Source organism: Magnolia sinica, chromosome 10 (assembly GCF_029962835.1).
Source record: "Magnolia sinica isolate HGM2019 chromosome 10, MsV1, whole genome shotgun sequence".
Classification (NCBI taxonomy): Eukaryota; Viridiplantae; Streptophyta; class Magnoliopsida; order Magnoliales; family Magnoliaceae; genus Magnolia; species Magnolia sinica.
In genome coordinates this window covers 71,477,684-71,500,352 of record NC_080582.1, presented here as the reverse complement: position 1 = coordinate 71,500,352, position 22,669 = coordinate 71,477,684, and the positions used below count along the sequence as shown (strand labels likewise).

Here is a 22,669-nt window from a genome sequence, read left to right as displayed (position 1 = left end):
CGATTCATTTTAGCCCAAACCAACCTGGCTCGACTTCATATGCACACGTTTTATTTTACAAATGTCATGTTTCAATCATAAGGTCAGCCCCACATGCATCTTAAATGTCGCCTATTGGGCTACTTGATCATAGTTCTAAAAATGGACAACTCAACATGACTCAATTCGAACCACTCAGTTGAGTTAAAAAAACTTTTAACTAAAAAAATGAAAGTGACAAATGACTTGAAATAACAACCTCAACCATGACCAAGTAATTGGTTGTGAAAAACAACAGTGAACTTTTATATTTATATTATTTTAAGTATCTATCATTAGTGTAATTAAATCTTAATTTAATTATATCAAGTCTTTGAGTCAACCTAAGTTGGCTAGATATCGATTCGAGATGAGCTTTCGAGGTTTTAGACTGCACTTGGTTGGTCGATAAATTAGGTAAAACCACGGAAAATAGGGATTTGATGAAGTTTTGGGCCAAGCAGTTCGGCCTAACCAATGCCATGGTCTACCTCCTGCTATTGTTGCCGTAGGGGGCTACGATCAAGGAAAGCAACGAATTCAAATGAGTTTGAGAAAGTACTCCAAAGAATTAGGTCGCACTTAGTTGATGATGAATCTTGAATCATAAAAATATTAAGTTTAAGCTATTGGAGATCTACCCTATTGTCCCAAAGCATATGCTTTCACTACTTTTCATGTTTATCTAGAAGACCATGAGTTCCATGGGAAGAAATTGTTTAAGTTGTGAGTCGTGGAAAGATTTGTGGAGCCAATAGAGGATGAAAGGGAGGAAGATGCAGAAGATTGCATGGAGGAGTTGATATATTGAAGTCTAATTCAAGTAGTGAGAAGGACATTCTGGTAGTAGAGTTAAAAGTTGTTGCATCCATGACCTCTTATAAGAACTATTGATTTCCAAAGCCAAGGAAGATAAATTCCTCGACTTCATCATTGGAAGCATTGCTGGTTTGCCATTCATCATGCCACTAGCAAGTACACTTCTTTAAATCTCGCCAACTTACATCACTTTAGAAAGTGGACAGCTTGTCAAAAAGCAAGATGGGTTTCTTTACAATAATTCAATTTGCTTAGGGTGTTATATTTTGTCATGCTCCAAACTCGAAAATCGAGCTCATAAAATTCTCAATCGCCGAATCTAGCACCGACAGCTTCCGTAGTACCCCATTCTCGGCTCCCGACACCCATACGCTAGGTTCCAATCTTGGAATCCTACAAGGAAGATTTACAACATGAATTTGTTTCGTAATAAGCATAATCATACCATAACCCACGAACAATAATCATAAGAACACCATCACAAAATCCACTATAATAAAAAACTTTAAGGTACAATGCGCATAAAGGGAAATACAATAACAAAATTGGAAGCTCAAGAAGTCCGCTGCACACTCCAATCTCAATGCTATTGCGGTGTCCTAGAGTCACTTGCATGCATCAATCGTGCATAAGCTTATAGAAAGCTTAGAAGGTGGTGAGAGTATGTGCGCAATATAAGCGTGCTCAGAATGCAATATCAGATAATGCAGAATATACTAGTAAGTTCATGAATGCTATCAGTCGTACCAAGGCTATGTAATGTAAGACATGAATGCTATTGGCCACATCAAGGTCATGCGATGCGAGGTGCAATTCAAGCATACCAATCCTCATCTAAATCCACATATCAATGCAACTCATCACTAGAGCATCAAATATCAGTACAGTTCTCACTCTTGATAATCACCAGGGTCTAGTACACTTTACGCCAATTTGTCGCCCCTATCCGAGGGCACAACTGGGTAAGTGAAAAAGACTTCACTATCTGCCTATCAATATTGGGCCCGACTCGTCGATAGCGAACCCATTCCTCAAGCTAGTCAAACTCAACCTAGATAATGCCTCATGTGAGACCTGACCCGAGTTCACATGTATGCATGTGTGTGTATGAGTATGCATCTCGTGTATTTTGGTCTCGCGGTCCTACCGGTCAAATTTCGACAACCCACGACCTTCGGATAGTGATTGCGGTCACCCTTGAGTTTGGTCACGTAGACCCGACTCGGATTGACCCAAGACCTATGCCATTGCGACCGCATCGTCGCCACGGTTCCAGCGTCGCGTCTCATGCGTAAATCTGGCGTGTCCATCAAAAGTTATGGGCCGCTCATTATTTGGACCGTTGATTGCATTTTTGGTGGGACCCACCTGATTGCACATTTCTCCATGTGCACTATTCCCCATGTAAGCCACCTTTAGCCTAGCAATGATGGCTTCTTTTCTCAAGAAAACCATGATGAGATTAGCTTCTCTAGGCAATGATGAGCCACCCTATCCCATGAGCAATGATTATTTTCTCTTTTCAAAACTCATCTTTTTCTAAGAAAGTAATCATTTCAACTTTAGAAACTCTCTCATCTCCCTCTCTCTTTCTTCATTTCTCTCTTCTCCTCTTTGCAAATGCCCTCCAATGTCCTCCATTGCTGAACTTTTCCAGCCCTCTTTCCTCTTCTTTCCCCCTAGATTTAACCATCAAAGATCCATCATCACTATTGAACCTCCTTCCTTGAAGCTTAAGGAGCATGGTGGTTGAAGAATCTTGAAGATCCAACAAGTGGGTGAGCATGTAGGATAGATTGCATGGTTCTTATTTTCATAGATCTTTTGTTGCTTCATATGGAGAGTGTAGGACTCACCACATCAATGGTGAAGGTCCACCACTCCTTGGATAAGTTTTTTTTAGCCATCACTTGCATGCATGTGATCTTGATGGGGCCATTCTCCATGGACCCCATCTTGATGAGATTTCCTTTATTCTTCTCTTCTCCACTTTCTATGGTTTTGATGTAATGATTATGTGGCCCACCTGATGTGCCATGCAACCAGAATTTTTAAATTTTGGGACATCCAGGCCCAAGTTGTTGGACACCCAGGCCCAACTGTGCTGCCTAGTTTTGCTGCTTGATTTGGAAAGCTTTTGGGCCTGATTTTATGAATTTTCTTGGGGAGGGGCTAGGCTTGGGAGTTGTGTGACACATCAGGGTGGACCCCACCTTGTGGAATCTATGATTTATTTCCCATTTATTAAATTTTTTGAGCTGATCTAGACAGCAACATGTTGCTGTCCAGATTGCTAGAATTTTTTTTTATGCTGTAATGTACGGATTGTAGGCCTTGTTTGTGGTGTCCTTTTTCTTGATTTCTTAGACTTCTCTTTGAGGTGTGGACCCCACCTAAAAGTATGCTAAACCTCACCTTCAAATGTCTCTATTTGATCACCCAAAAGGGTGGGCCAAGGAGGGTACTGTCCAGCCACACTGTTTGCTGGAAAATCATAAATATCAGCCTGATTTTGAAATGGTAGGCCACCTTTATGGACCCCACCTTACTGTATACTTGTATAGGAAGGTTGGCCTTGCATTTTTCCAAATTTACATAGACCTGGGCCCACTCAAATGGGGTGCTAAAGTCAGGGATAGCAGCATTGCTGCAGCAGGAAAATAAAAATCTGGACCTTGCTGTCCATAAATTGCATGAGTTAAATAAAATATTTTTACTATCCCAAAAATCCTAAATTTTTGTAGGGAGGTGTCCCACACGTGGTAGGACCTATCCACACAATTTTAGGGCCAAGGAATCCTATTTGGGCATCCAAAAGGGTGGGCCAACATACTGGACTGCCAGAAATTTCTGCTGTGCAGTCCAGCAGCATAGTCCCATAAAAATAATTTTTAAGAAGGTGGGTCATATTTCTGGATCCCACCTTGTTTTAGGCTTGATGAGGGACCTTGGGTCCAAATTTCAGGAATTTTGGAGGCCCAGAACCCACCCATTTGATGGCCCAAATTCAGGACAGTTATATTCCAGCAATATTTCACCCTGGATAGATTGTATTCTTTAAATTAATTTAAATACTTATGAGTATCCTAAAATCATGAAAATTTACAGGGAGGTGGTCCACACATTGTGGGACTCACCTACAAATTTTTGGGGCCAATGGAGCCCCGTGCACACCGTGGCAAGTGCTGGACTGGATCTCCACGTTCAGGTGTCCTGATTCACCAGATTTTTTTGATGGTCTGTTTTATTTAAATTAATTAAAATACTTCTGACTGTCCAAAAATCACAAAATTTTGAGGATTCGTGGTCCACCTATGGTAGGACCATCTTGTAAATTTTCATGGCCATCGGGCCCCTGTACTGACCGTGGTGTGGCCTACAAACTTGGGTCAGATTTGGGCCAGATACTCAGGCCCGTAGGACTACCCACCACGGGACACCCCTACCTTGGGCTGTTGCTGGGCCTGTATTCTAGCGGCATGGCCCACTTCTAATGTGTGTTGTGCATTCCTCTCTCATTCGGTGGGACCCACTGTGATATGTGTGGGTCACCATGGGCTAGTAACCCATCTGAATTACATAAATTTCTGGATTCCAGCAGGCCCAGGAAGTGGGTGGGCTGAAATTCCAGTAAGGGGCCCAAATTTGCTCCATAGTTGATTGTTTTGGAGCTGTTGTGGCCCACCAGATTTAAGGGAGTATTGCACACACTCCTTGCCTTATTTTTCTTAGACATTTTTGGGCATAATTAGTTCCTCTTAAGGCCCACCTTTATGGTGATGTTGGGGGTTAGCCTTAACCAGATTTTTGGTAGTTTATAGGCCCAATGGGCTGGAAACCTATTTCTTAAGCCCAAGATCGTGCAGGGCCTGACCTTATTGTTTCACGGGCCCAACGGGCCGTCTACAGGCTGACCGTGTGTATTTATTAGCCGTGATGCCCTCATGAAATGCTTAATTATGGGCTGACTTGTGGGGCCCATATAAATGTATATTGTGGAGGGCCTTGTTAAGTCTTTGGGCTGATGTGGCAAGGCCCACACTATCAGTATAGGCCTTGCCTATGTGTATTCTTGGGCTTACGGGCTGCCCTCAAGCCCACCATAATGTATGAATTGGATGACTTTTGTTTTGGGCCATTTCTTTAGGGCCCATTATGTGATATAGTATATGCATGTTTGTGTTAGCAAGTAGGCCTTGTGGACTCAGTTCTTTTGGATAGGCCCATTGATTTTGGGCCTATACTCTCCTATCTATTGTGATGGGCTTAGGGGCAATGATACACAAGAAGTCGGGCCCTTGGCTACCCACTAAACTGACCTTGTACTTAGGCCAAAAGTGAGGCCCAACTCACTTGTGTTAAATGTGAAACTTGCCCATGTAAATGAATTACTGGGCTGCCCATGAAGCCTACCACAATATGTGGAATTATGACCTTTATGGTTGGGCCCAAACCTTACTTGAGGGCCTACTATATGGCCTATGAGTTGGGCTTGGTGTATGGCCTACTAGTCCACACATTGCTTAGGCCTTAGATCTTTCATTATAGGGGTAGTGGCGAGCTACCTCTTGGAAACCAGTTGAGGTTGGATGTCCTCCTGGGTGATCCTAAGGTAAGCTCATAGGCTTCTCTATGGGTGGTTAAAGGCCCACCATAGACCTTAGGTCATTTATTTAAGGCTCAATGTGCATGTATGTGGAACCTACCTTAATGCATGTTTGGTCCAGGCCGTCCAAGCCTTGGATCGCCCGATTGTGGAAGCACTCTCCGCCTTGGGTTGCTGCTGGACTCACAATCCAGTAGCGGGCCCACTTGATCTCTTCATGATATATACACACTCTCCATCTGGTGGGGTCCCCCAGTGAGTATAGTTGGCCTTTATGAGATTATTTCCACATACTCAACTAATTTCTGGACCTTAGCAGGCCTAGGAAGTCAAACGGGCCAAAAGTTTATCAAAGGGCCTTCGATGTACAATTTTATGGTTACAACTTTATTTGGCTGTGGGGCTCACCATATTGAGAACTTGTGTACGTGTTACATGCTTATGCTTTCTTATAATCTTTGAGCTTAATCAGTGCATTCTTTTGGGTCACTTTTAGTGATCTTATGAGGACCCCATCTTAAGGTCAGAATTTTGGGACATCCAGTGAGCCCAGATTGGGCAGGGACATCCCAGCTTGGCCCAACCATACATTGGGCCGACTTCCACCATTTTGATGGACTTGTGGGCTGATGTAAGGATAATATTGGGCCCTCGGTTGCCTACTTAAATTTCTAGTTATTGGGCTGATGTAGTAGGGCCCATTTCATCCAAACTTAAACCTATTTTTTTGGGCCGTATATTGTGTACGCGGGCTGCCCACCAAGTCCAACTTAATGCATGGATTCTGTGGTCATTGGGAATTGGGCCTTGGGCCTTAATTCCCCTCTTAGAGCCCATGTCGTTAAAAGTGGTATTATATCTTTTTATGGCCTATTATGAGGAATATATGTATGTGGTTACTTTTATTTTTATCTTGAATGTAGGCCTTGGGCCTTTTATCAATATAGTTCATGGTTGATATGCCTTTTTAGGGAATGGTGGTTAAATGTCCCCATTATGGACCCCTCTAGGTCCGGTTGTATTTAAGAGTGATTGGATACTTATCTTAGACAGTTGCTAGGCTCATTTCTGTATTACTTAGACCCGTAGTTGTATGCTTAGTCTCGTGGGCTACCCCAGGTAAATGGGCCCCCACGAGAGGTGGGATTCCTTATGGATATTGTCTAAGTACCTAGTCTTGGTTTCTTCTTGGATAGGAGGAATGTAATTTACTTTGTATATCGCCGCATAATGCGCCTAGACCCATCTTCATGGCCCATGTGCATAATTGTATGCTTGGATGACACTGTGTGTGTGGTTATGATTGTGCCATTGGGCATTTCATGCTATCTTCCCGAGGGACGTAATATTCCCTCTTGAGCATGTTGGATGCTTGGAATTGATGCATAGTTGATTGTGTGATTCATGCATTTGGCATTGCATAATATGAGCATTATCATCCTTGCTTCATCAGGGTTGTAGCCTCCACAGATACATCGTGGATGCCCATGTTTGGACACCAGAAATGTTACTTGAGCATACTGGGTGCATAGGATGCCCATGGGTGAAATTTCCAAAACTTCCATGGTATCAAGGATCTGCTCCAACGCCGTGACCGGGTGGAATATATGAGCGCACGAGGGCCTTATACCATTAGGCCGCAACTCCCACTGTCGTGTAGTCGGTTGGATAGGGGTGTGGCCTTACTCGCCTGATGTAAGAGGGCATTGTTAGGCTGAGTCTGACCAGCTCGTGAATGGGTCCGCTACCGTCAGGCCTTGATGGTGATTGGTTGTCCACGGGCGGGTAGTGAGGTCTCTTATGCTCGTTTGACTGTGCGGGGTCTGTAGAGCGGCAGTCATCTAGTAGTGTAATGGACCCCGGTGATTTCCTTATGATTGGAAATATACTTGACATACGGTTTGGTTATGAGCACTGGCATTACTTGCATCGCATTAGTATTGGTTATGTAAGCCCCTTCATGCATTGCCTTGGTATGGCGTCCAGTACTCATTGCATCATATTTATGATAAGCCTTGGTAAGGCTAGTGATATTCTCATTGAGCATGTCTCCTTCCTGTATCTTCTATTATTCTTCTGTGCACTATTATCACACACCTACACCACCCTCTAAGCTTCTATAAGCTTATGCACGATTGATGCGTGCAGGAGATCCTAGGCAGGTGTCGCAGTGGCAGAGTTTGGATTAGAGCTGAGCTTGAGGACCCAGTATTGCATCCTTCATTTCTTTCTTCTATTATCTTATGTATGTCCTTTTGGACCTTATGTAAACTTGTAAAAGTTTAAATTCTTAGTGGATTTTGTGATATGTGCCTTTTTTATTCTCAGATTTACTTGTTATGATCTTGGGTATGCTCGTATTGGAAATGGTTAAATTGTTATGAAAATCCTCCTTGTAGGATCCCAGGATCGGAACCTGCTTCAGGAGCCGAGAATGGGGTACTACGGAGGCTGTTGCGGCCAGAACCGGCCATCGGGTTCCTTGTGAATCCGGTTACCGAGTCTGGGGCGTGACACCTCATCACTCAGGCGGGTAAGGTCACACCCCTTTCCAACCAACCTTGACACAGTGGGAGACGCGGCCTACTGGTATACGGCCCTCGTGCGCTCATATATCCACTCAGTCTCGACGCTGGAGTTATCCTCTGGTACCATCGGGTTTAGGAATTTTCACACAAGGACATATATGGCGCCCCGATGCTAGTAATAGTATTTTTGGTATCCAATCTGGCTCTCCATGATGTGCCTGTGGAGGCCTCGGCCCTGATGTCGCTAAGGCATATAGTAATCATATCACACAATACAAGAGGCATAAGTCATACAATCCAGTCATGCATTAATCCTGCGCGTACCGTGCGCTCATGAGGGACAACACCACCTATCAGGGATTCCCATAAACAACTTGTCAAAAGGCATATGCAATGGTCAACCTCATCTCATCACAAGCATGAAGATGATGCGTATGAGCATATATGATGTTATGCTGTCACATACTCATAATCGGTATCGATAATCGGCATCGATAATCTACATCGATAATCGGCATCGATAATCGGCCTTGATAATTGACATCGATAATCGGCCTAACAAAGGGCCTAAAGAAATGTCATAATGTGGACATTTAACCATCATTGCCCATCAATGTGGACATTTAACCAACATTGCTCCCAAGGAGTAGCCCCACATAAAGCCAAACGTATAATGGGCCCACGGCCTCACACAAGGGCCTAATATACATCACAATGGGCCTCACTCAAGGGCCACATATATATCACATCAGGCCTCACCATATGGACCTCATATATATCACGTTGAGTCTCACACATGGGCCACATATATACCTTATCAGGTCTCACTCAAGGTCCTTATATACATCACATTGGGCCTCAACCCATGGGCCTAATATACATCACAATGGGCCTCACTCAATGGCCACATATACATCACATTGGGTCTCACCATATGGGCCTCATATATGTCACATCGGGCCTCACACATGGGCCACATATATACCATATCGAGCCTCACTTAAGGTCCTTATATACATCACATTGGGCCTCAACCCATGGGCCTCAAATACATCACAATAGGCCTCATATACATCAAGTGGGCCATATCACGTGAACCGCACCAATGAGCCTCATATACATCAAGTGGGCCACATCACATGGACCGTACCAATGGGTATCATATACATCAATGGGCCGCACCAATGGGCCACATATACATCAAGTGGGCCGCATCAATGGGCCACACCAATGGGCCTCATATAAATCAAGTGAGCTACATCACATGGGCCGCACCAACTACACCATTCATCTATTTTAAAGATCATTTTAGAGCATTTCCCAAAAATAAAAATAAAAATGAATCATATCGATGGATCATCTGGACCATACTCCAAATAGCGGGGGAGATGATGATTGGAAGATCATTTGGACCATACCATAAATAACAGTGGAGATAATGATTTCCGTCGTTAAAATTTCTTGGGGCCACCACGACATTTATTTTCCATACAATCTATTCACAAGGTCACAAAGACCTGAATTAAGAGGGAAAAACAAATATCATAATAATTCAAAACTGTTGTGGTCCCAAAAGGCTTTCAATGGTAGCCTGTTCAATTCTCCACTGTTTTCTGTAGTGCGGTCCACCTGATATACGGATCTGCCTCATTTTTAGTCTCAAGCCTTAAGACGAGCTCACCGTTTGGATGGATGGTTTGGATGTAACACATACATCAAGGTGGCCCACTATCCAAGCAATGGACGGTGGATACAACACTTACATCATGCAGGGGCCCCAGAACTTGCTAGTGTCATCACAACAGCTACATGCTGCTAGGGCCCATAGAACTTGCTGGCGTCAATGTACCAGCTACATGTTGGTGTGAGGTGATCCAACCAATCCGCTTCCAAAAAGGTGGGTCCCATGTGGGGCTCACCATATACATGTTATATATATATATATATATATATAATATAATATAATATTATTACTATTATTATTATTATTATTATTTTGAGAATACCAGCATCCAGCATCCAGATAAATGGACGGCTAGATAAAATACATACATTAAAGTGGCCCACCGTCCAAGCAATGGACGGTGTGGATATACAATACATGCCTTAAGGTGGGTCCCATCCCAAACGTGCAACACGTGTGGGGTGGGCTCCACACGAGTTGAAATGGATGAATAGTGTGTATAAACAAATACAGTACAGTGGGGTCCACACCATCGTCCAAGACAAGTGGACGGAGTGGATAGAGAATACACGCATCAAGGTGGGTCCCACGCCTGATGGATGGACGATTGGTACAACACAGACCTCGTGATCCCCCACAAAACTTGCTGACGTCTGCAGGGACTCACCGTATGGATGGACGGTGTGGGTATACCACATACAGTAAGGTGGGTCCACACGTGTGGGACCCACCAGTCTTGTAAGATCAAGCTGATATTTGTATTTTCACCTTCATCTAGGCCTGTTCAGGCGGACAGGCAGCAAGCCCGTCCGCTGGACAGTCCAGCAAGGTGGGCCCCACAGGTAGATGGCATGGATATAACATATCATGGTGGGACACACCTCATCATCATCATTACCATACAAAAAGGAACAGAGAGAGAAAGAGTGAGAAAGAGATCGGCGTAGTGGAGGGATCCCGACACTATGGGCCCCTCTTAGATCACAACACATACATCAAAGTGGGTCCCATCATAAGTGGGCCCTTAAATGGAAATCAATGATGGATATCCTAAAATCACCCACCTATATCACTCCTTCTTGGTCCCTTGGCTTCCTTAGCTCCTATGCTCAACCTTTGATGGTGGATGATGAGGCTTGGATGGTGGAGATGAGAGTTTTTTTAGGGGTAGGGAAGTGGGTCATACTTGGCTCTCTTGGACGTTGGCTCTCTTGGGTTGCTTGGGAAATGGATTTGAGAGAGAGAGAGAGAGAGAGAGAGAGAGAGAGAGAGAGGTGATGGTATAAAAAGGGATGGGTGAGTGATGGGTGATGGGTGTAAGGAAGGGATGGGTGAAGAGAGAGAGTTGACTTTGGGGAATGGGAGAGATATGAGTGTTGTAAGGGGAGTGATGAGATGTGTACTTGACTTGAGGTGATTGATTGATGTGATGGGTTGTAGAATTTCTCTTGGAATTCGCAACGCGTGACATTTTTCTTAAAATAAATACGAGCTCACAACTCCTGGCCTAAGTATCGCATCGGCGCACGAGACACGACGTTGGAACCACGGCAACGGTGCGGTCGCTAGGGTACAAGTTTCAAGTCAAGCTGATTCGAGTTGACAGGGTGCGACTCAGGGTCTTATGCAAATGTTATCTATGCGTCGTGGGTCACCGAAATTCAACTGAGAGGACCGCGGGATCCTAAGAACTTTACGAACTATGATACAGGCTTTACGTATTTAGTATAAAATGTATATTGCAGAATTGAAAGGATTGTAATGGGGATCCAAAAATCTAAAGTGAAATTATATACCTTATTGGGATACTATCATTTTAGGCTTGATGCCGCAATCTTCCGCACCTTACGCCCTTTAGAGAAGCATCGAGATGGGAATAGAAGGCTTCAACACATGTAGGCTTGGGACTCAACCCTATATATATAGTTTAAATGGTTGAAGAGTTTGAAACCCATTGAAACTCCTTTCCCTTAGGCTCCATATGAGTTTTTCAATTCTAATCCAACTAGAAAATTGTGTATGTGACACGGTTGTAGCACACCACCCCTTACATGATTTTCGATGAATTACAACTTTATGATATCTACCGGTATGCCCGGATCACATTATCCAATCCTTAGGAAAATTCAGACCATTAATCAATAAGGCTTACCTTATAAATTTCTTACATTCTCCCACTTGGGGCACATTAATCAATGTCAAGGTTTAATTTAAAAACATTTTGAAACATGTTTTAATTTTGAAGAAAACATTCGAATGATTAACCAATGCATTTGTTGGATAACACAAACAACGCTTATACAATCTGGTCCATTAAGGCTATAAGTATTGGATCACGATGGCCATCACAATATTTAATCTTAATGAAGTGAGACTAAGCATGATTACGAATACCATTAGCCTTAACGACATAAATCAAGGACTAAGAAGTATGGTATAAGGATGATACACGCAGTGTGATCACATGTGCCTATCCTTGAGAGGTTTAAGAGCTTTCGAATGTCTTCAATGAGATAAGACTTTTGTTTAGCTTACTTAAAAATAGAAATTAACTTTATATCAAAATTATTAAAACTTTATAAATGAGATCTCTTCAATATCAATAAAAATAAAACACATTCAACTCCCCACTAACTGAATACATTTATGGGGTCAATGACTTCATGGATGTTACATGCTCCTGAAATGGCGTGATAGGAAGCCCTTTAGTGAGCGGATTCGCAATCATCTGCTTAGTACCGATGAACTCCATAAACACTACATGATTCTAAACTCTTTTCTTCACAACAAGATACTTGATGTCGATATGCTTCGACCTTGATGAATGGTTCTTGTTGCTAGAGAAGGAAACTGCGGTTAAGTTATCACAAAAGATTCTTAATGGTTTTGGGATATGCTCCAATACCCACAAATTTGAAAATAAACGATGCTATCATAATGCCTTATTTGATGTTTCATGACAAGTAATGAACTCAACTTCTATGGTGGATAAGGCCATCATCGACTGTTCATACTTTTCCAAGACATATCCCCACCAACCATCGTGAAGATGTATCCTGAGGTGCATTTCTTTGCATTAACGCAACTAGCATAATCTGCGTCTAAGTATCTGTAGCGTCAGGTATATTTCCATAATAAAACATGGTTATGTCCACGAGCGAGACCGTTAGGGAGCCATACTAGTCTAACTAAATGCCCTAATTTGGTCGAAATTGACAAATTTAGGATAATTAGAGTTGGACGCCCATCTTCGCTAATCATGAATGAGTAGCATCACGAACTTAGGTAGCCCTAACACTAATTGGGACCCACAAAAAATCCAAGGGTTGACTTATCCCAAAAATGCCTCGATTAGTTGGATTGGTTCTAGACCACACATTGGTGGTCTGCTAAACTCGAAACTATAAAATAATGTTTGTCTTGATGGGCTTGATGTCCATCACGGATATTGGACCGAGATAGTGCCTAAGATCCCTCAACTTTGGCCCGCAAGCCCAATACATGAATTGCATGAGTGCTTTAGGTGATAACTTGAATTTAAGTGAAATTAGCATCATTCGCTCTTTGTTGAAGTTGTAGATTTTAGGTCGTTGGATGAAGACCAAATTTAAGACACTAATCGAGATAATTACCCTACTCACATCCATATAGTTGCAGACCTAATCGACACTCGGTGACCTTCGATTTGAGTTAGGGCCTTCCCAGCTGATCGACACGTCGGATCATCGGAGGATTATGTCTGAACATAGACCTCCTAGTGGGACACTTATCCCATGGCTTAGATTGACCCGTACACCTCGTGGTGGGTCCTGTTGGTTGGAAATAAGCCCCAGGGTTATTATAATAAATAAAGGGCCATTGAGGCCATTTATGCACCTTCTGACACTATAAAAACCATTTTATTTCACATCCTCTCTTCCTATACGAATTTGTGCCCTAGATTTATAAGGTATAGAGGGAGGAGAAAGGAGAAGGGAAAAAGAGTGAGAGAGAGAGTGAGAGTGAGAGAGAGAGAGAGAGAGGAAGAGATCGGAAGAACTTATTCTTCTCCCCTCCGATTGACGATATAGTCGCAACTGAATCCTTCATCGGGGTCTTCTCGGCAATGATTGGCAATAAGTGTTGAATTACACTTGTAATCTAGGGTTTTAATAGTTATCTACCCCAAATCTTACGAGCATATATGCTTGTTTAAGTTTGAGTTACTTGTCCACATTTCCAAGTAATTTCTAAGCACCCGTGTATCATCCATCATACTCTGTAGAGTACGAAAGAAGAAAAGTCTTTAAAAGCTGTATAAATAATATAAATAAAAGGGCTTGGGATACTTTCAGGTCGTTAGTTTAAAAATGAGCAGCCAGCAACGTGCTAATGCATTTTATTAACGAGTCTGGATCCTCTGTTTGCCAAAAGCATGACTTTTCTGCTTCCCTGTATTGTTGTTGGTCCATGCCAGTCAGCAATGACGGTGTGTAATGATACCGCCCAATTAGACTGTAACAAACACGATTTTCCTGCTTAACGCAAACAAAGGATTCGCATTCTTTACTGATAGGCTTTGAAGCCGCATAAGCAATGGCTTTGAAAATATAAACATTTCAAAACAACCCTTATCTCTCTTTCTCTTTGCATTCCCGAATGGCTGAAAGAAAGATAGGTCTATCTTTTTTTTTTTATGAAGAATGGGTCACGGACACATTTATGGCAAAGATATATCAGAAAAGATTGATAGGAGGCGGCCAAAACGATCTGGATCATCAGAACTTTAAATTAGTCGTATCTTGGAAATTGAGATGAGTTTTTCGACATATTATATATGATTTTGGATAGGAGAACTTAAGCCAACCAACCCACTGCGCTAGGTTGCCCACAGTGGATTTGGCAGATTCCATCATATGGATGGTTAAAAGTCCCGTTTAATTTCATTTTTACTATAGATGGTAAAATTTAGTTAGAATTCGATTACAACTTTTGATCATTTGTGTTGGGAAGTGCGGAAGTGTAAGCCCTCAAGATCTAAGGGTCTACACGATATGAAACCTTTACGAAGTCAAAAATTAACGCTACAGATCCAGCGGCCCGCCTATTCACTACTGGAGCAGATGGGTCTATTCACCCATCTGATTCTACGCTATAAATGGCCCCAGATTATAATATATGACTTAGATTGTCCCAAGGACAAGATAAATGGATAAATTAATATGTATCACTATTCCTCTTTTTACTCTCGTTATTCCTTATTAAATTTTTGCACGAAAGAAAGTCACGTCGAGACCAGATTATCTGGTCTTATCCCTATCTCCTATCATCATTCAAATTTATATTTGAAATCATCTTCTAACGAAAGAGGCCTAAACTCATGGGACCCACCACTAGTGATTGCCCACCAGTGGGCCCCACAGGCCTATGACCAACACTTTGAGTATCAACCAAAACGTTGATAAGGTTCAATGGGCTATGATTTTTCAATGTGGAATCCTCATCTGTAATGTCAACCAGCAGATGAACGGTTTCAATTGTTTAACCATGGTGCGCACTTGTATGGAACAAACTGGGTCAGTCCACTCTTCACGTGGTCCTCAGTGTGCGAAACAAAGGTTGGGATATTTTTTTCTTCTTCTATTATTATTATTATTATTATTTTCTGAAAGAGATGTGATTGACCCGTTTCAATGTTTTTAAACACAGAGAGGACTTTACTAGAAGTATCATTCTGCATCTGTGAGTTTTGAACTAGGGATGGAAGTGTCTTGTGAGAAGAAGAGGAGAGGCTAAAGAAGATGGCTGTCGAGGCTGCTGTTTCCTTGGTCTTGCGAAAACTCAGTAATTTCCTGATTCAAGAGGCAGTTTATCTCTATGAAGTGCGTGATCAGGTCGAGTGGGTTGAGAGAGAATTGAAGCGGATGCAGTGCCTCTTGAAAGACGCAGACGCAAAACAAAGCGGCGATGAGAGAGTGAAGAATTGGGTGGCAGATGTGAGGGACGTCGCTTACGATGCAGAAGATGTCATTGACACCTTTATCCTCAAAATAGAACAAAGGAGAAGTGGGTATGCAGGTTTCTTCAAAAGGTTCATGCGCATTCATATTGAATTATTGTCTCGACGTCAGGTCGGCAATGAGATCGAACGGATAAAGAATAAAATTCAGGAGATTTCGGCCAGTAGGCTGACATTTGGAATTATAGATGTTGGAGAAGGAAGCAGTTTCAAGGGTGAAAGTTTACGACGGCAAAGGCAAACTTCTCCTCTATTTGGAGAGACAGAAGTCATTGGTTTTGAAGAAGACATAAAGACATTGGTGGGACGGTTGATCAAGGGTGATTCACGACGTTGTGTCGTTTCTGTAGTTGGAATGGGCGGTCTTGGTAAGACCACGCTTGCCATTAAAGTTTATAACAACGACGCTGTTAAGAAACATTTTGATTGTTGTGCTTGGATTTTTGTATCTCAAGAATATGTTGAGAGAGATCTTCTGCAAAGCATTATAAAATGCTTCATGACTCTTACTAAAGAAGAGCTTGAGATGGCGGAGAAAATGAACTCAGTTTAATTGAGGGAGAAGCTTTTCAATTATTTGAAAGACATGAGATATCTTGTGGTGTTGGACGATATATGGAAGACTGAAGCATGGGATTCTTTGGTGGCTGCTTTTCCAGATATGAATAATGGAAGTTGAGTCCTACTCACCACCCGCAACAGAGAAGTAGCTTCATATGCAGATGCACGAAGTTCTCCCCACGAGCTGCAGCTTTTAGGAGATGAAGAGGTATGGAAGTTGTTTTGTAAGAAAGCATTCTTAGAACAAGGTATTCATTACCAGCAAAATTTAGAGAAGCTGGGAAAAGAGATTGTGGCAAAATGCTGTGGTCTCCCTCTTGCTATTGTAGCCATAGGTGGCCTACTATCAAGAAAATCAACAGATCCGAACGAGTGGGAGAAAGTACTCCAGAAAATTAGCTCACAATCCGTTGATGATGAATCCCGAATTGCAAGAATATTAGCTTTAAGCTATGAAGATCTACCCTACCGTCTCAAGCCATACTTTCTCTACTTCGGTGTTTTTCCAGAAGACCATGAGATCCGTGCTAAGAAATTGATTCAGCTGTGGGTTGCGGAAGGATTTGTAGAGCCAACAGGGGACGAAACGATGGAGGAAGCTGCAGAAGATTGCCTGGAGGAGCTAATACATAGAAGTTTGATTCAAGTAGTGAAAAGAAATTCCATTGGCAGAGTCAAAAGCTGCCGTATCCATGATCTCTTACATGAACTCTCAATTTCAAAAGCCAGGGAAGATAAATTCCTCGACGTTCATCATGGAAATACAAATCCTCTCTCTCCATCAAAAGCACGCCGACTTGCTATTCATCATGCCACTAGCAAGTACACTTCTTTAAATCGCGCCAACCCACACCTTCGTTCCGTGTTGTGCATCACTTTAGATAGTGGATGGCTTGGAAAAAAGCAAGAGGATTTTCTTTACAGAGGATTCAATTTGCTTAGGGTGTTATATTTGGATGTATCTAATCGAAAGCTTCCGAATGAAATAGGTACACTAATCCACTTGAGATACCTTGGCTTCAAGGTGGGTGGTTTAACAAGCCTCCCATCATCCATAAGCAATCTTCACAATTTAGAAACACTCCATGTAGAAGAAGGTATATCCATAATCTACATACCCAATTCTATTTGGAAGATGAAACAATTAAGGCATGTGGATGTGTCCTATGGAAGGATAATAAATAAAGGTGTTTGGTCTAAAATGGTGGGGCGTCCATCACTCGGACTTGATTGTTTAGTTAATCTTCAGACCCTAAAACGTGTCGAGGCTGGTGATTGGATAGAAGATTGCTTGGGGAAGCTAACTACTCTTAAGAAACTAGGAGTATATGAGATGCATAATAGTTGGCAGACAAAGGGATTGTCCAACTCTCTTCCCAAGTTGGACCTCCTCCAGTCTTTGAGGTTGCATTGGTGGCGCACTATTCCGGTGTTTATGCCTTTTTCACATCACCTGCATCTGAAGAAGATGTTTTTGAGTGGAACATTAAAGAAGCTACCCGAGTCGTATGAATTCTCACCTAACCTCACCAAGCTTACCTTGGCATCCTCCCAGTTAATGAAAGATCCAATGGCAACATTGGAGAAACTACCGAACCTTCGGATTCTCAGATTGTGTTATAATTCATATATGGGAAAGGAAATGATCTGCTCTGCACAAGGGTTTCCTCAACTCAAATCCTTACAAGTTGAGCGGTTACCTGAATTAGTAGAGTGGAGAGTGGAGGAAGGAGCAATGCTGAGGCTCTTACATTTGCTGATTTGTGAATGCTCGACTTTGAAGAGGCTTCCAGAAGGACTGCAACATGTGACTACTCTCGAGAAGTTGGAGGTGCAGCGCATGCCTGGTGAATTCAATGCCAGAATGCTGGAAAACAGAGGAGACGATTGGCATAAGATTCAACATATACCCTCCCTCAAAATACAATAATGTTGCTGCTATGGTGGGCTATCAAAGGCAAGTGATTTTTCTTGATAGTTTCTTCCACCAACGGAAAACGCATGGAAGGACATTCTACAAAGGCAGGCGAGCTTTTCTTCTTCTTTGGTTGATTTCCCTTGCTTTGATTGACAACATGAATCACACACATTCTAGCTTTTACTAGTATCAATTGAAAAGATCCTTACTCTTGCTTGGGTGGTAGACTCTCAGCAGTTTTAACACCTAGTCAAGGGTTTGAGTATCCATAGGTGGTGAAATCCCACTATGGCGTGAGTGTGTGGGGGTGTGAGTGCGTGTGTAATAAAAAATTTAAAAAAATAATAATAATAAAAAATGATAATTTTTTCAGTTTCACTAATGGAGCCCAACCCAAGTTTGGGTTGGGTTGTCAAGGTCCTTGGGTTGGCTTAGGGTTGGAAATTGCCAAACTTATTTGAATTCGAGTTTGGTTTTGCTTGAGCAAATTCAAGTTAGGTCAGGTCAGGTTGGGAATAATCACTTGTATTTAGGTTGGGTTGGGTTGAGTATAAAGGACTTAGGGTTGGGCACCTTGAGCTGGAATTTGGATCTGCCCAAGTTGCACCCCTGGTTTCATATAACTCCCCATCCAAATTTGTACCGTACAATCTCTTGGCCAGTTGGCTTTTGGCTCTATGTAATACCATTTCCTGTATGTCATGCATGTTAATTGTTGGTGGAAATGCCTCAACCAAGAATATCTTGTGAGGTCATTACTTAAACTATCAATGAATCAGCCCATGTGAATGTGTGATTCGATGACCTCTATCGCCATCCATCTACTTAACCAATCCACTCATGTCCAATTAGCTAGGCAGCACTGTCTTACCATTTTTGCTCCCCGCTTGGGGGCCATCATTTAAATAGCAAGGATGCGCTTGCCTGTGCTATTTTTGGACTGTGTCCACTAGAGCGATGGTTTTGATCATCTAAGCATAGAGCCACATGGACTTCAATTCATCTATAGCATCAGCAGGAGCCACCTAATTGGACTCCAATGCTCTTAACATCCGATCTTATCCTTATCTCCTCATCTAAATCTTCATTTAAAGTTGAAATTCAACTTCAAACAGAAGAAGAAAAAATGATTAATAAAAAAGAAGCCAAACATCATGGGACCCACCCACTAGTGATTGCCCACCAGTGGTCCCTGGCCTATGTCCAACAGTATTGAGATTTGAAAATCTCAATCATTTACAATCCAACCACTTTGCATGCCGTCACATGTGCCTAGATAGAAAACATGTGCAAGATGCAAGCTGTCCATCAGGCGGACCCTGCTCTATCAATGGAGTAGCTCAGTGATCAGTCAGGTCTAGCAGTAGATCTATCAGGTGGGGCACAGTGTACAAAACAAATGAATGGCTAAAACAAGCGTATACAGTCATCAATTTGTCCCATGTGCAGTGGCCCACCCAATGAGTGGATGCACAGGTGGGATCAGGAAACAGTAGGATGCATTAGGAAACCAATTTTCATTGGCTAAAACACATCCTTCATTTCCCACTCGTGTTACTTTCCTTGTTGTGTAGGAAATTCTCTTTACCTTTTAATAAGAAAAAGAGAAATGCTACTATGATGCATGTTTCATGAAATCCGTAGAGTGCATGCCATAAAACCTATACTTCAGACGGACATGTGTTTGGTGATCTAGACCATTGATTCATTGAATAATCAAACAGATGCACTATAGCCCAAAAATCAGGGGAATTGACTATGTTAGCCATCTGATCAATGGCTACAAATGGACTAAATGCAACCCCGAGTTCACTTATAGAACTTCTGTCAGGCGGCTTCACTGTCATTTCTCAAAGAAGAAAAAAACTATCTTACTTGATAGATGGATTGAAACTGTTAATTTGAAAATCTAAGTGCCACTCTAGTTGCATGAGTAAGCGAAGTTTAACATTTTTTTTTTCCAGATTCATATATCTTGAATGGCTTATTGAATTCTGAATGTTATTTAGCCGTTGTACGAACTGCTGTAAGTTTTCTTGATTTTGTGGATGGTTATGTTGTTAATGTTTTCTCAGGCTTACTTGATACCATATAAATTTGTTGCAAGTCCTTTTATGTTACAGTTAGCTTTTTTCAGGCATGTTATTTTTAATGACACGATTGTGTCATTTATCACTGTTTATGCGTATTAATGACACAGTAGTCCGAATGTCCTAATATTTCATCTATTGGGACCGATCATTAGATAAGTGGGCTGGAAAGAAATGTTTAGAACTAAACCTGCCTTTTCTCTTAACCCTCCTCGAAAATGGTACCTAGGAAAAAAAAAAACTCCTCTACAATATTGGGGGGACTGCGGAAGCACACAGAGATGAATCTAGGATAATAATCTAATTGCACCAAGCAAACACGAAAAGAACACAACGATTTTAACGTGGAAAAACCCTTGCGGGAAAAAACCACGGCACAAAGCAACAAATATCACTATGAAAGCAGAAATTACAAAGAGAAAGTGATTACCCGATTCGAACAACCTCGAATCTCACCCTTGCTACACCCTTTGAAACCCTTGGATGAATTTAAAACCCTTGGAATACCTCCTAATCCCGTGTACACCCATATTTATGAGTTATTGAAGGGTGTTCGATGATATTGAACTGTTTCGCGCAGATTTGTGATATTTGTCGCTTTTTGCTGTGATTTTTTCCCACAAGGGTTTTTCCATGTTAAAATCTTTGTGTTCTTTTTGTGTTTGATTGGTGCAATTGGATTACTATCCTAGATTCATCTTTGTGTGCTTCCACAGTCCCCCCAACATACAAATCTGTCAAATAGTTTTAACAGTTTGGCACACCAAATACTGTATTGCCCAAGCGATCCATTCTAACTTTTGATCATGATAGACGTCACGGTGGAGGTTGGTTGATTCTACATGCCTATATGGTACTCATGTGCAATATGGTACTCATGTGCAAGATCAAGCCATCCATCAGGTGGAAAGCGGAAATGGTCTGATCTGCACAAGGGTGTCCTCAACTTGAATCCTTACAGGTTTTAGGGTTACCTAAATTAGAAGAGTGGAAAGTGGAGGAAGGAGCAATGCTGAATCTTTTACATTTGCTGATTTGGGAATGCTCTCAATTAAAGATGCTTCCAGAAGGACTGCAACATGTGACTACCCTCAAGAAATTAGAGGTGCTATACCTGCCCAGTTAATTAAAAGCCAGAATGCAGGAAAACGGTGGAGAGGATTGGCATAAGATTCAACATATACCCTCCATCGAAATAAAAGGGGTGAGTTTAGTTGCTTGTTTTGTGTGAAAACACATGGAAGGTCAAATTCAGCATCTTGACAAAAGCAGGAGAGTCTTATGGCGTATGCGAGGCGACATGACCAAGCAACTGGTTGATGTAGGGACTGTTGGCTTGAAAGTTCATTTCTTTTTATGGTTTTCATACTCTGTCATGGACAATGGTGCGAGTTATTTGGATGATGTTTTCAAACATTAGCATGAGATCTGTAGTTTTATCTACCAATCTCTTCATACACTGATTTGTTTTATGGTGGTTGAATCCACTAATGATGACTTACATCCTCTGTAGTTGTAGATTGTGATTTCAGTAGCAAAAAAAGAAAAAGAAAAAGAGAAAATCCATCCATCAGGTGGAGCCATTGTGAATTTGCCCTGACCCATGAATTAGAATGGACCAATAGGCAGGCAGCCCAAATGCATGCATTGGAGCTGCTTATGAGATTTTATCAATACAAATTTTATAGCTTATGAAAGGATTTCTTAGTTTTAAATAAATCTCTCTTTTATTTCTACAATTAATGTAGTGTATTTGTGCAAGTTCTGTTGTACAATAAATAGCCACTGCTAAATGAAGTTTTATGTATGCCTTATCCTAATCCTACTCAAATTGAGTTACATAATATCTATACCTGAAATTCCCCAGGCTCCGCCAATTACGTCTAGATGTAGGGAGTACCCATGGATCAGGTAAGACAAAATGCAAGAGACATTAATGTAATGCAGCTCAAACTATTTATTTTGCATTAATAACTCATGGAATCAATCTTTTTCATTTTCCTTTTCTATTTTGATTCATCAACTGAATTTGGTATTTATTTTTATGGAATAAGTTTAATGTAAATATGCTTCAACCACTTGTGTAGATTTGAAAAAGCAAATTGCAGTACGCCATTATCAAATTTTAATCCTTGTTTTGATTTATAGGACTCATGCTTTGGTAGGATAGAGTCTTAAGGCGCATGCGAGGCAACACCACCAAACAACATGTTGATGTAGAGACTGTTGGCTTGAAAGTTCATTTCCTTTTTATGGTTTTCATATGCTATCATGGATAATGGTGTGAGTTATTTGGATGGTGTTTTGGAATTTAGCACGAGGTGTGTAGTTTTATCTACCAATCTCTTCATACACTAGTGTGTTTATTGTGTTTGAATTGAACGATGTTGACTTACATCCTCTGTAGTTCTAGATTGTGATTTCAGTCTTATTCATCAAATTGTTGT

At 41.6% G+C, this 22,669-nt stretch overlaps 1 protein-coding gene across 1 annotated transcript; it reads left to right on the top strand.

Annotated features, from left to right (window-relative positions):
- Positions 1 to 15,352: 15,352 nt before the first annotated feature.
- LOC131217587 (probable disease resistance RPP8-like protein 2) lies at positions 15,353 to 18,223 on the top strand. Its single transcript, XM_058212523.1, has 2 exons — positions 15,353 to 16,204; positions 16,334 to 18,223. Exons 1-2 carry the CDS (start codon positions 15,436 to 15,438, stop codon positions 18,142 to 18,144), a joined length of 2,580 nt encoding a protein of 859 aa, XP_058068506.1. The 5' UTR covers positions 15,353 to 15,435; the 3' UTR covers positions 18,145 to 18,223.
- Positions 18,224 to 22,669: the final 4,446 nt, after the last annotated feature.

What these genes read in the sequence shown, in the direction of transcription:
- LOC131217587 (XM_058212523.1), top strand. Translation starts at nt 15,436, where the DNA reads ATGGCTGTCGAGGCTGCTGTTTCCTTGGTCTTGCGAAAACTCAGTAAT. An exon ending in GGAGAAAATGAACTCAGTTT is followed by an intron (nt 16,205 to 16,333) that starts AATTGAGGGAGA and finishes ATGGAAGTTGAG; the next exon opens with TCCTACTCACCACCCGCAAC.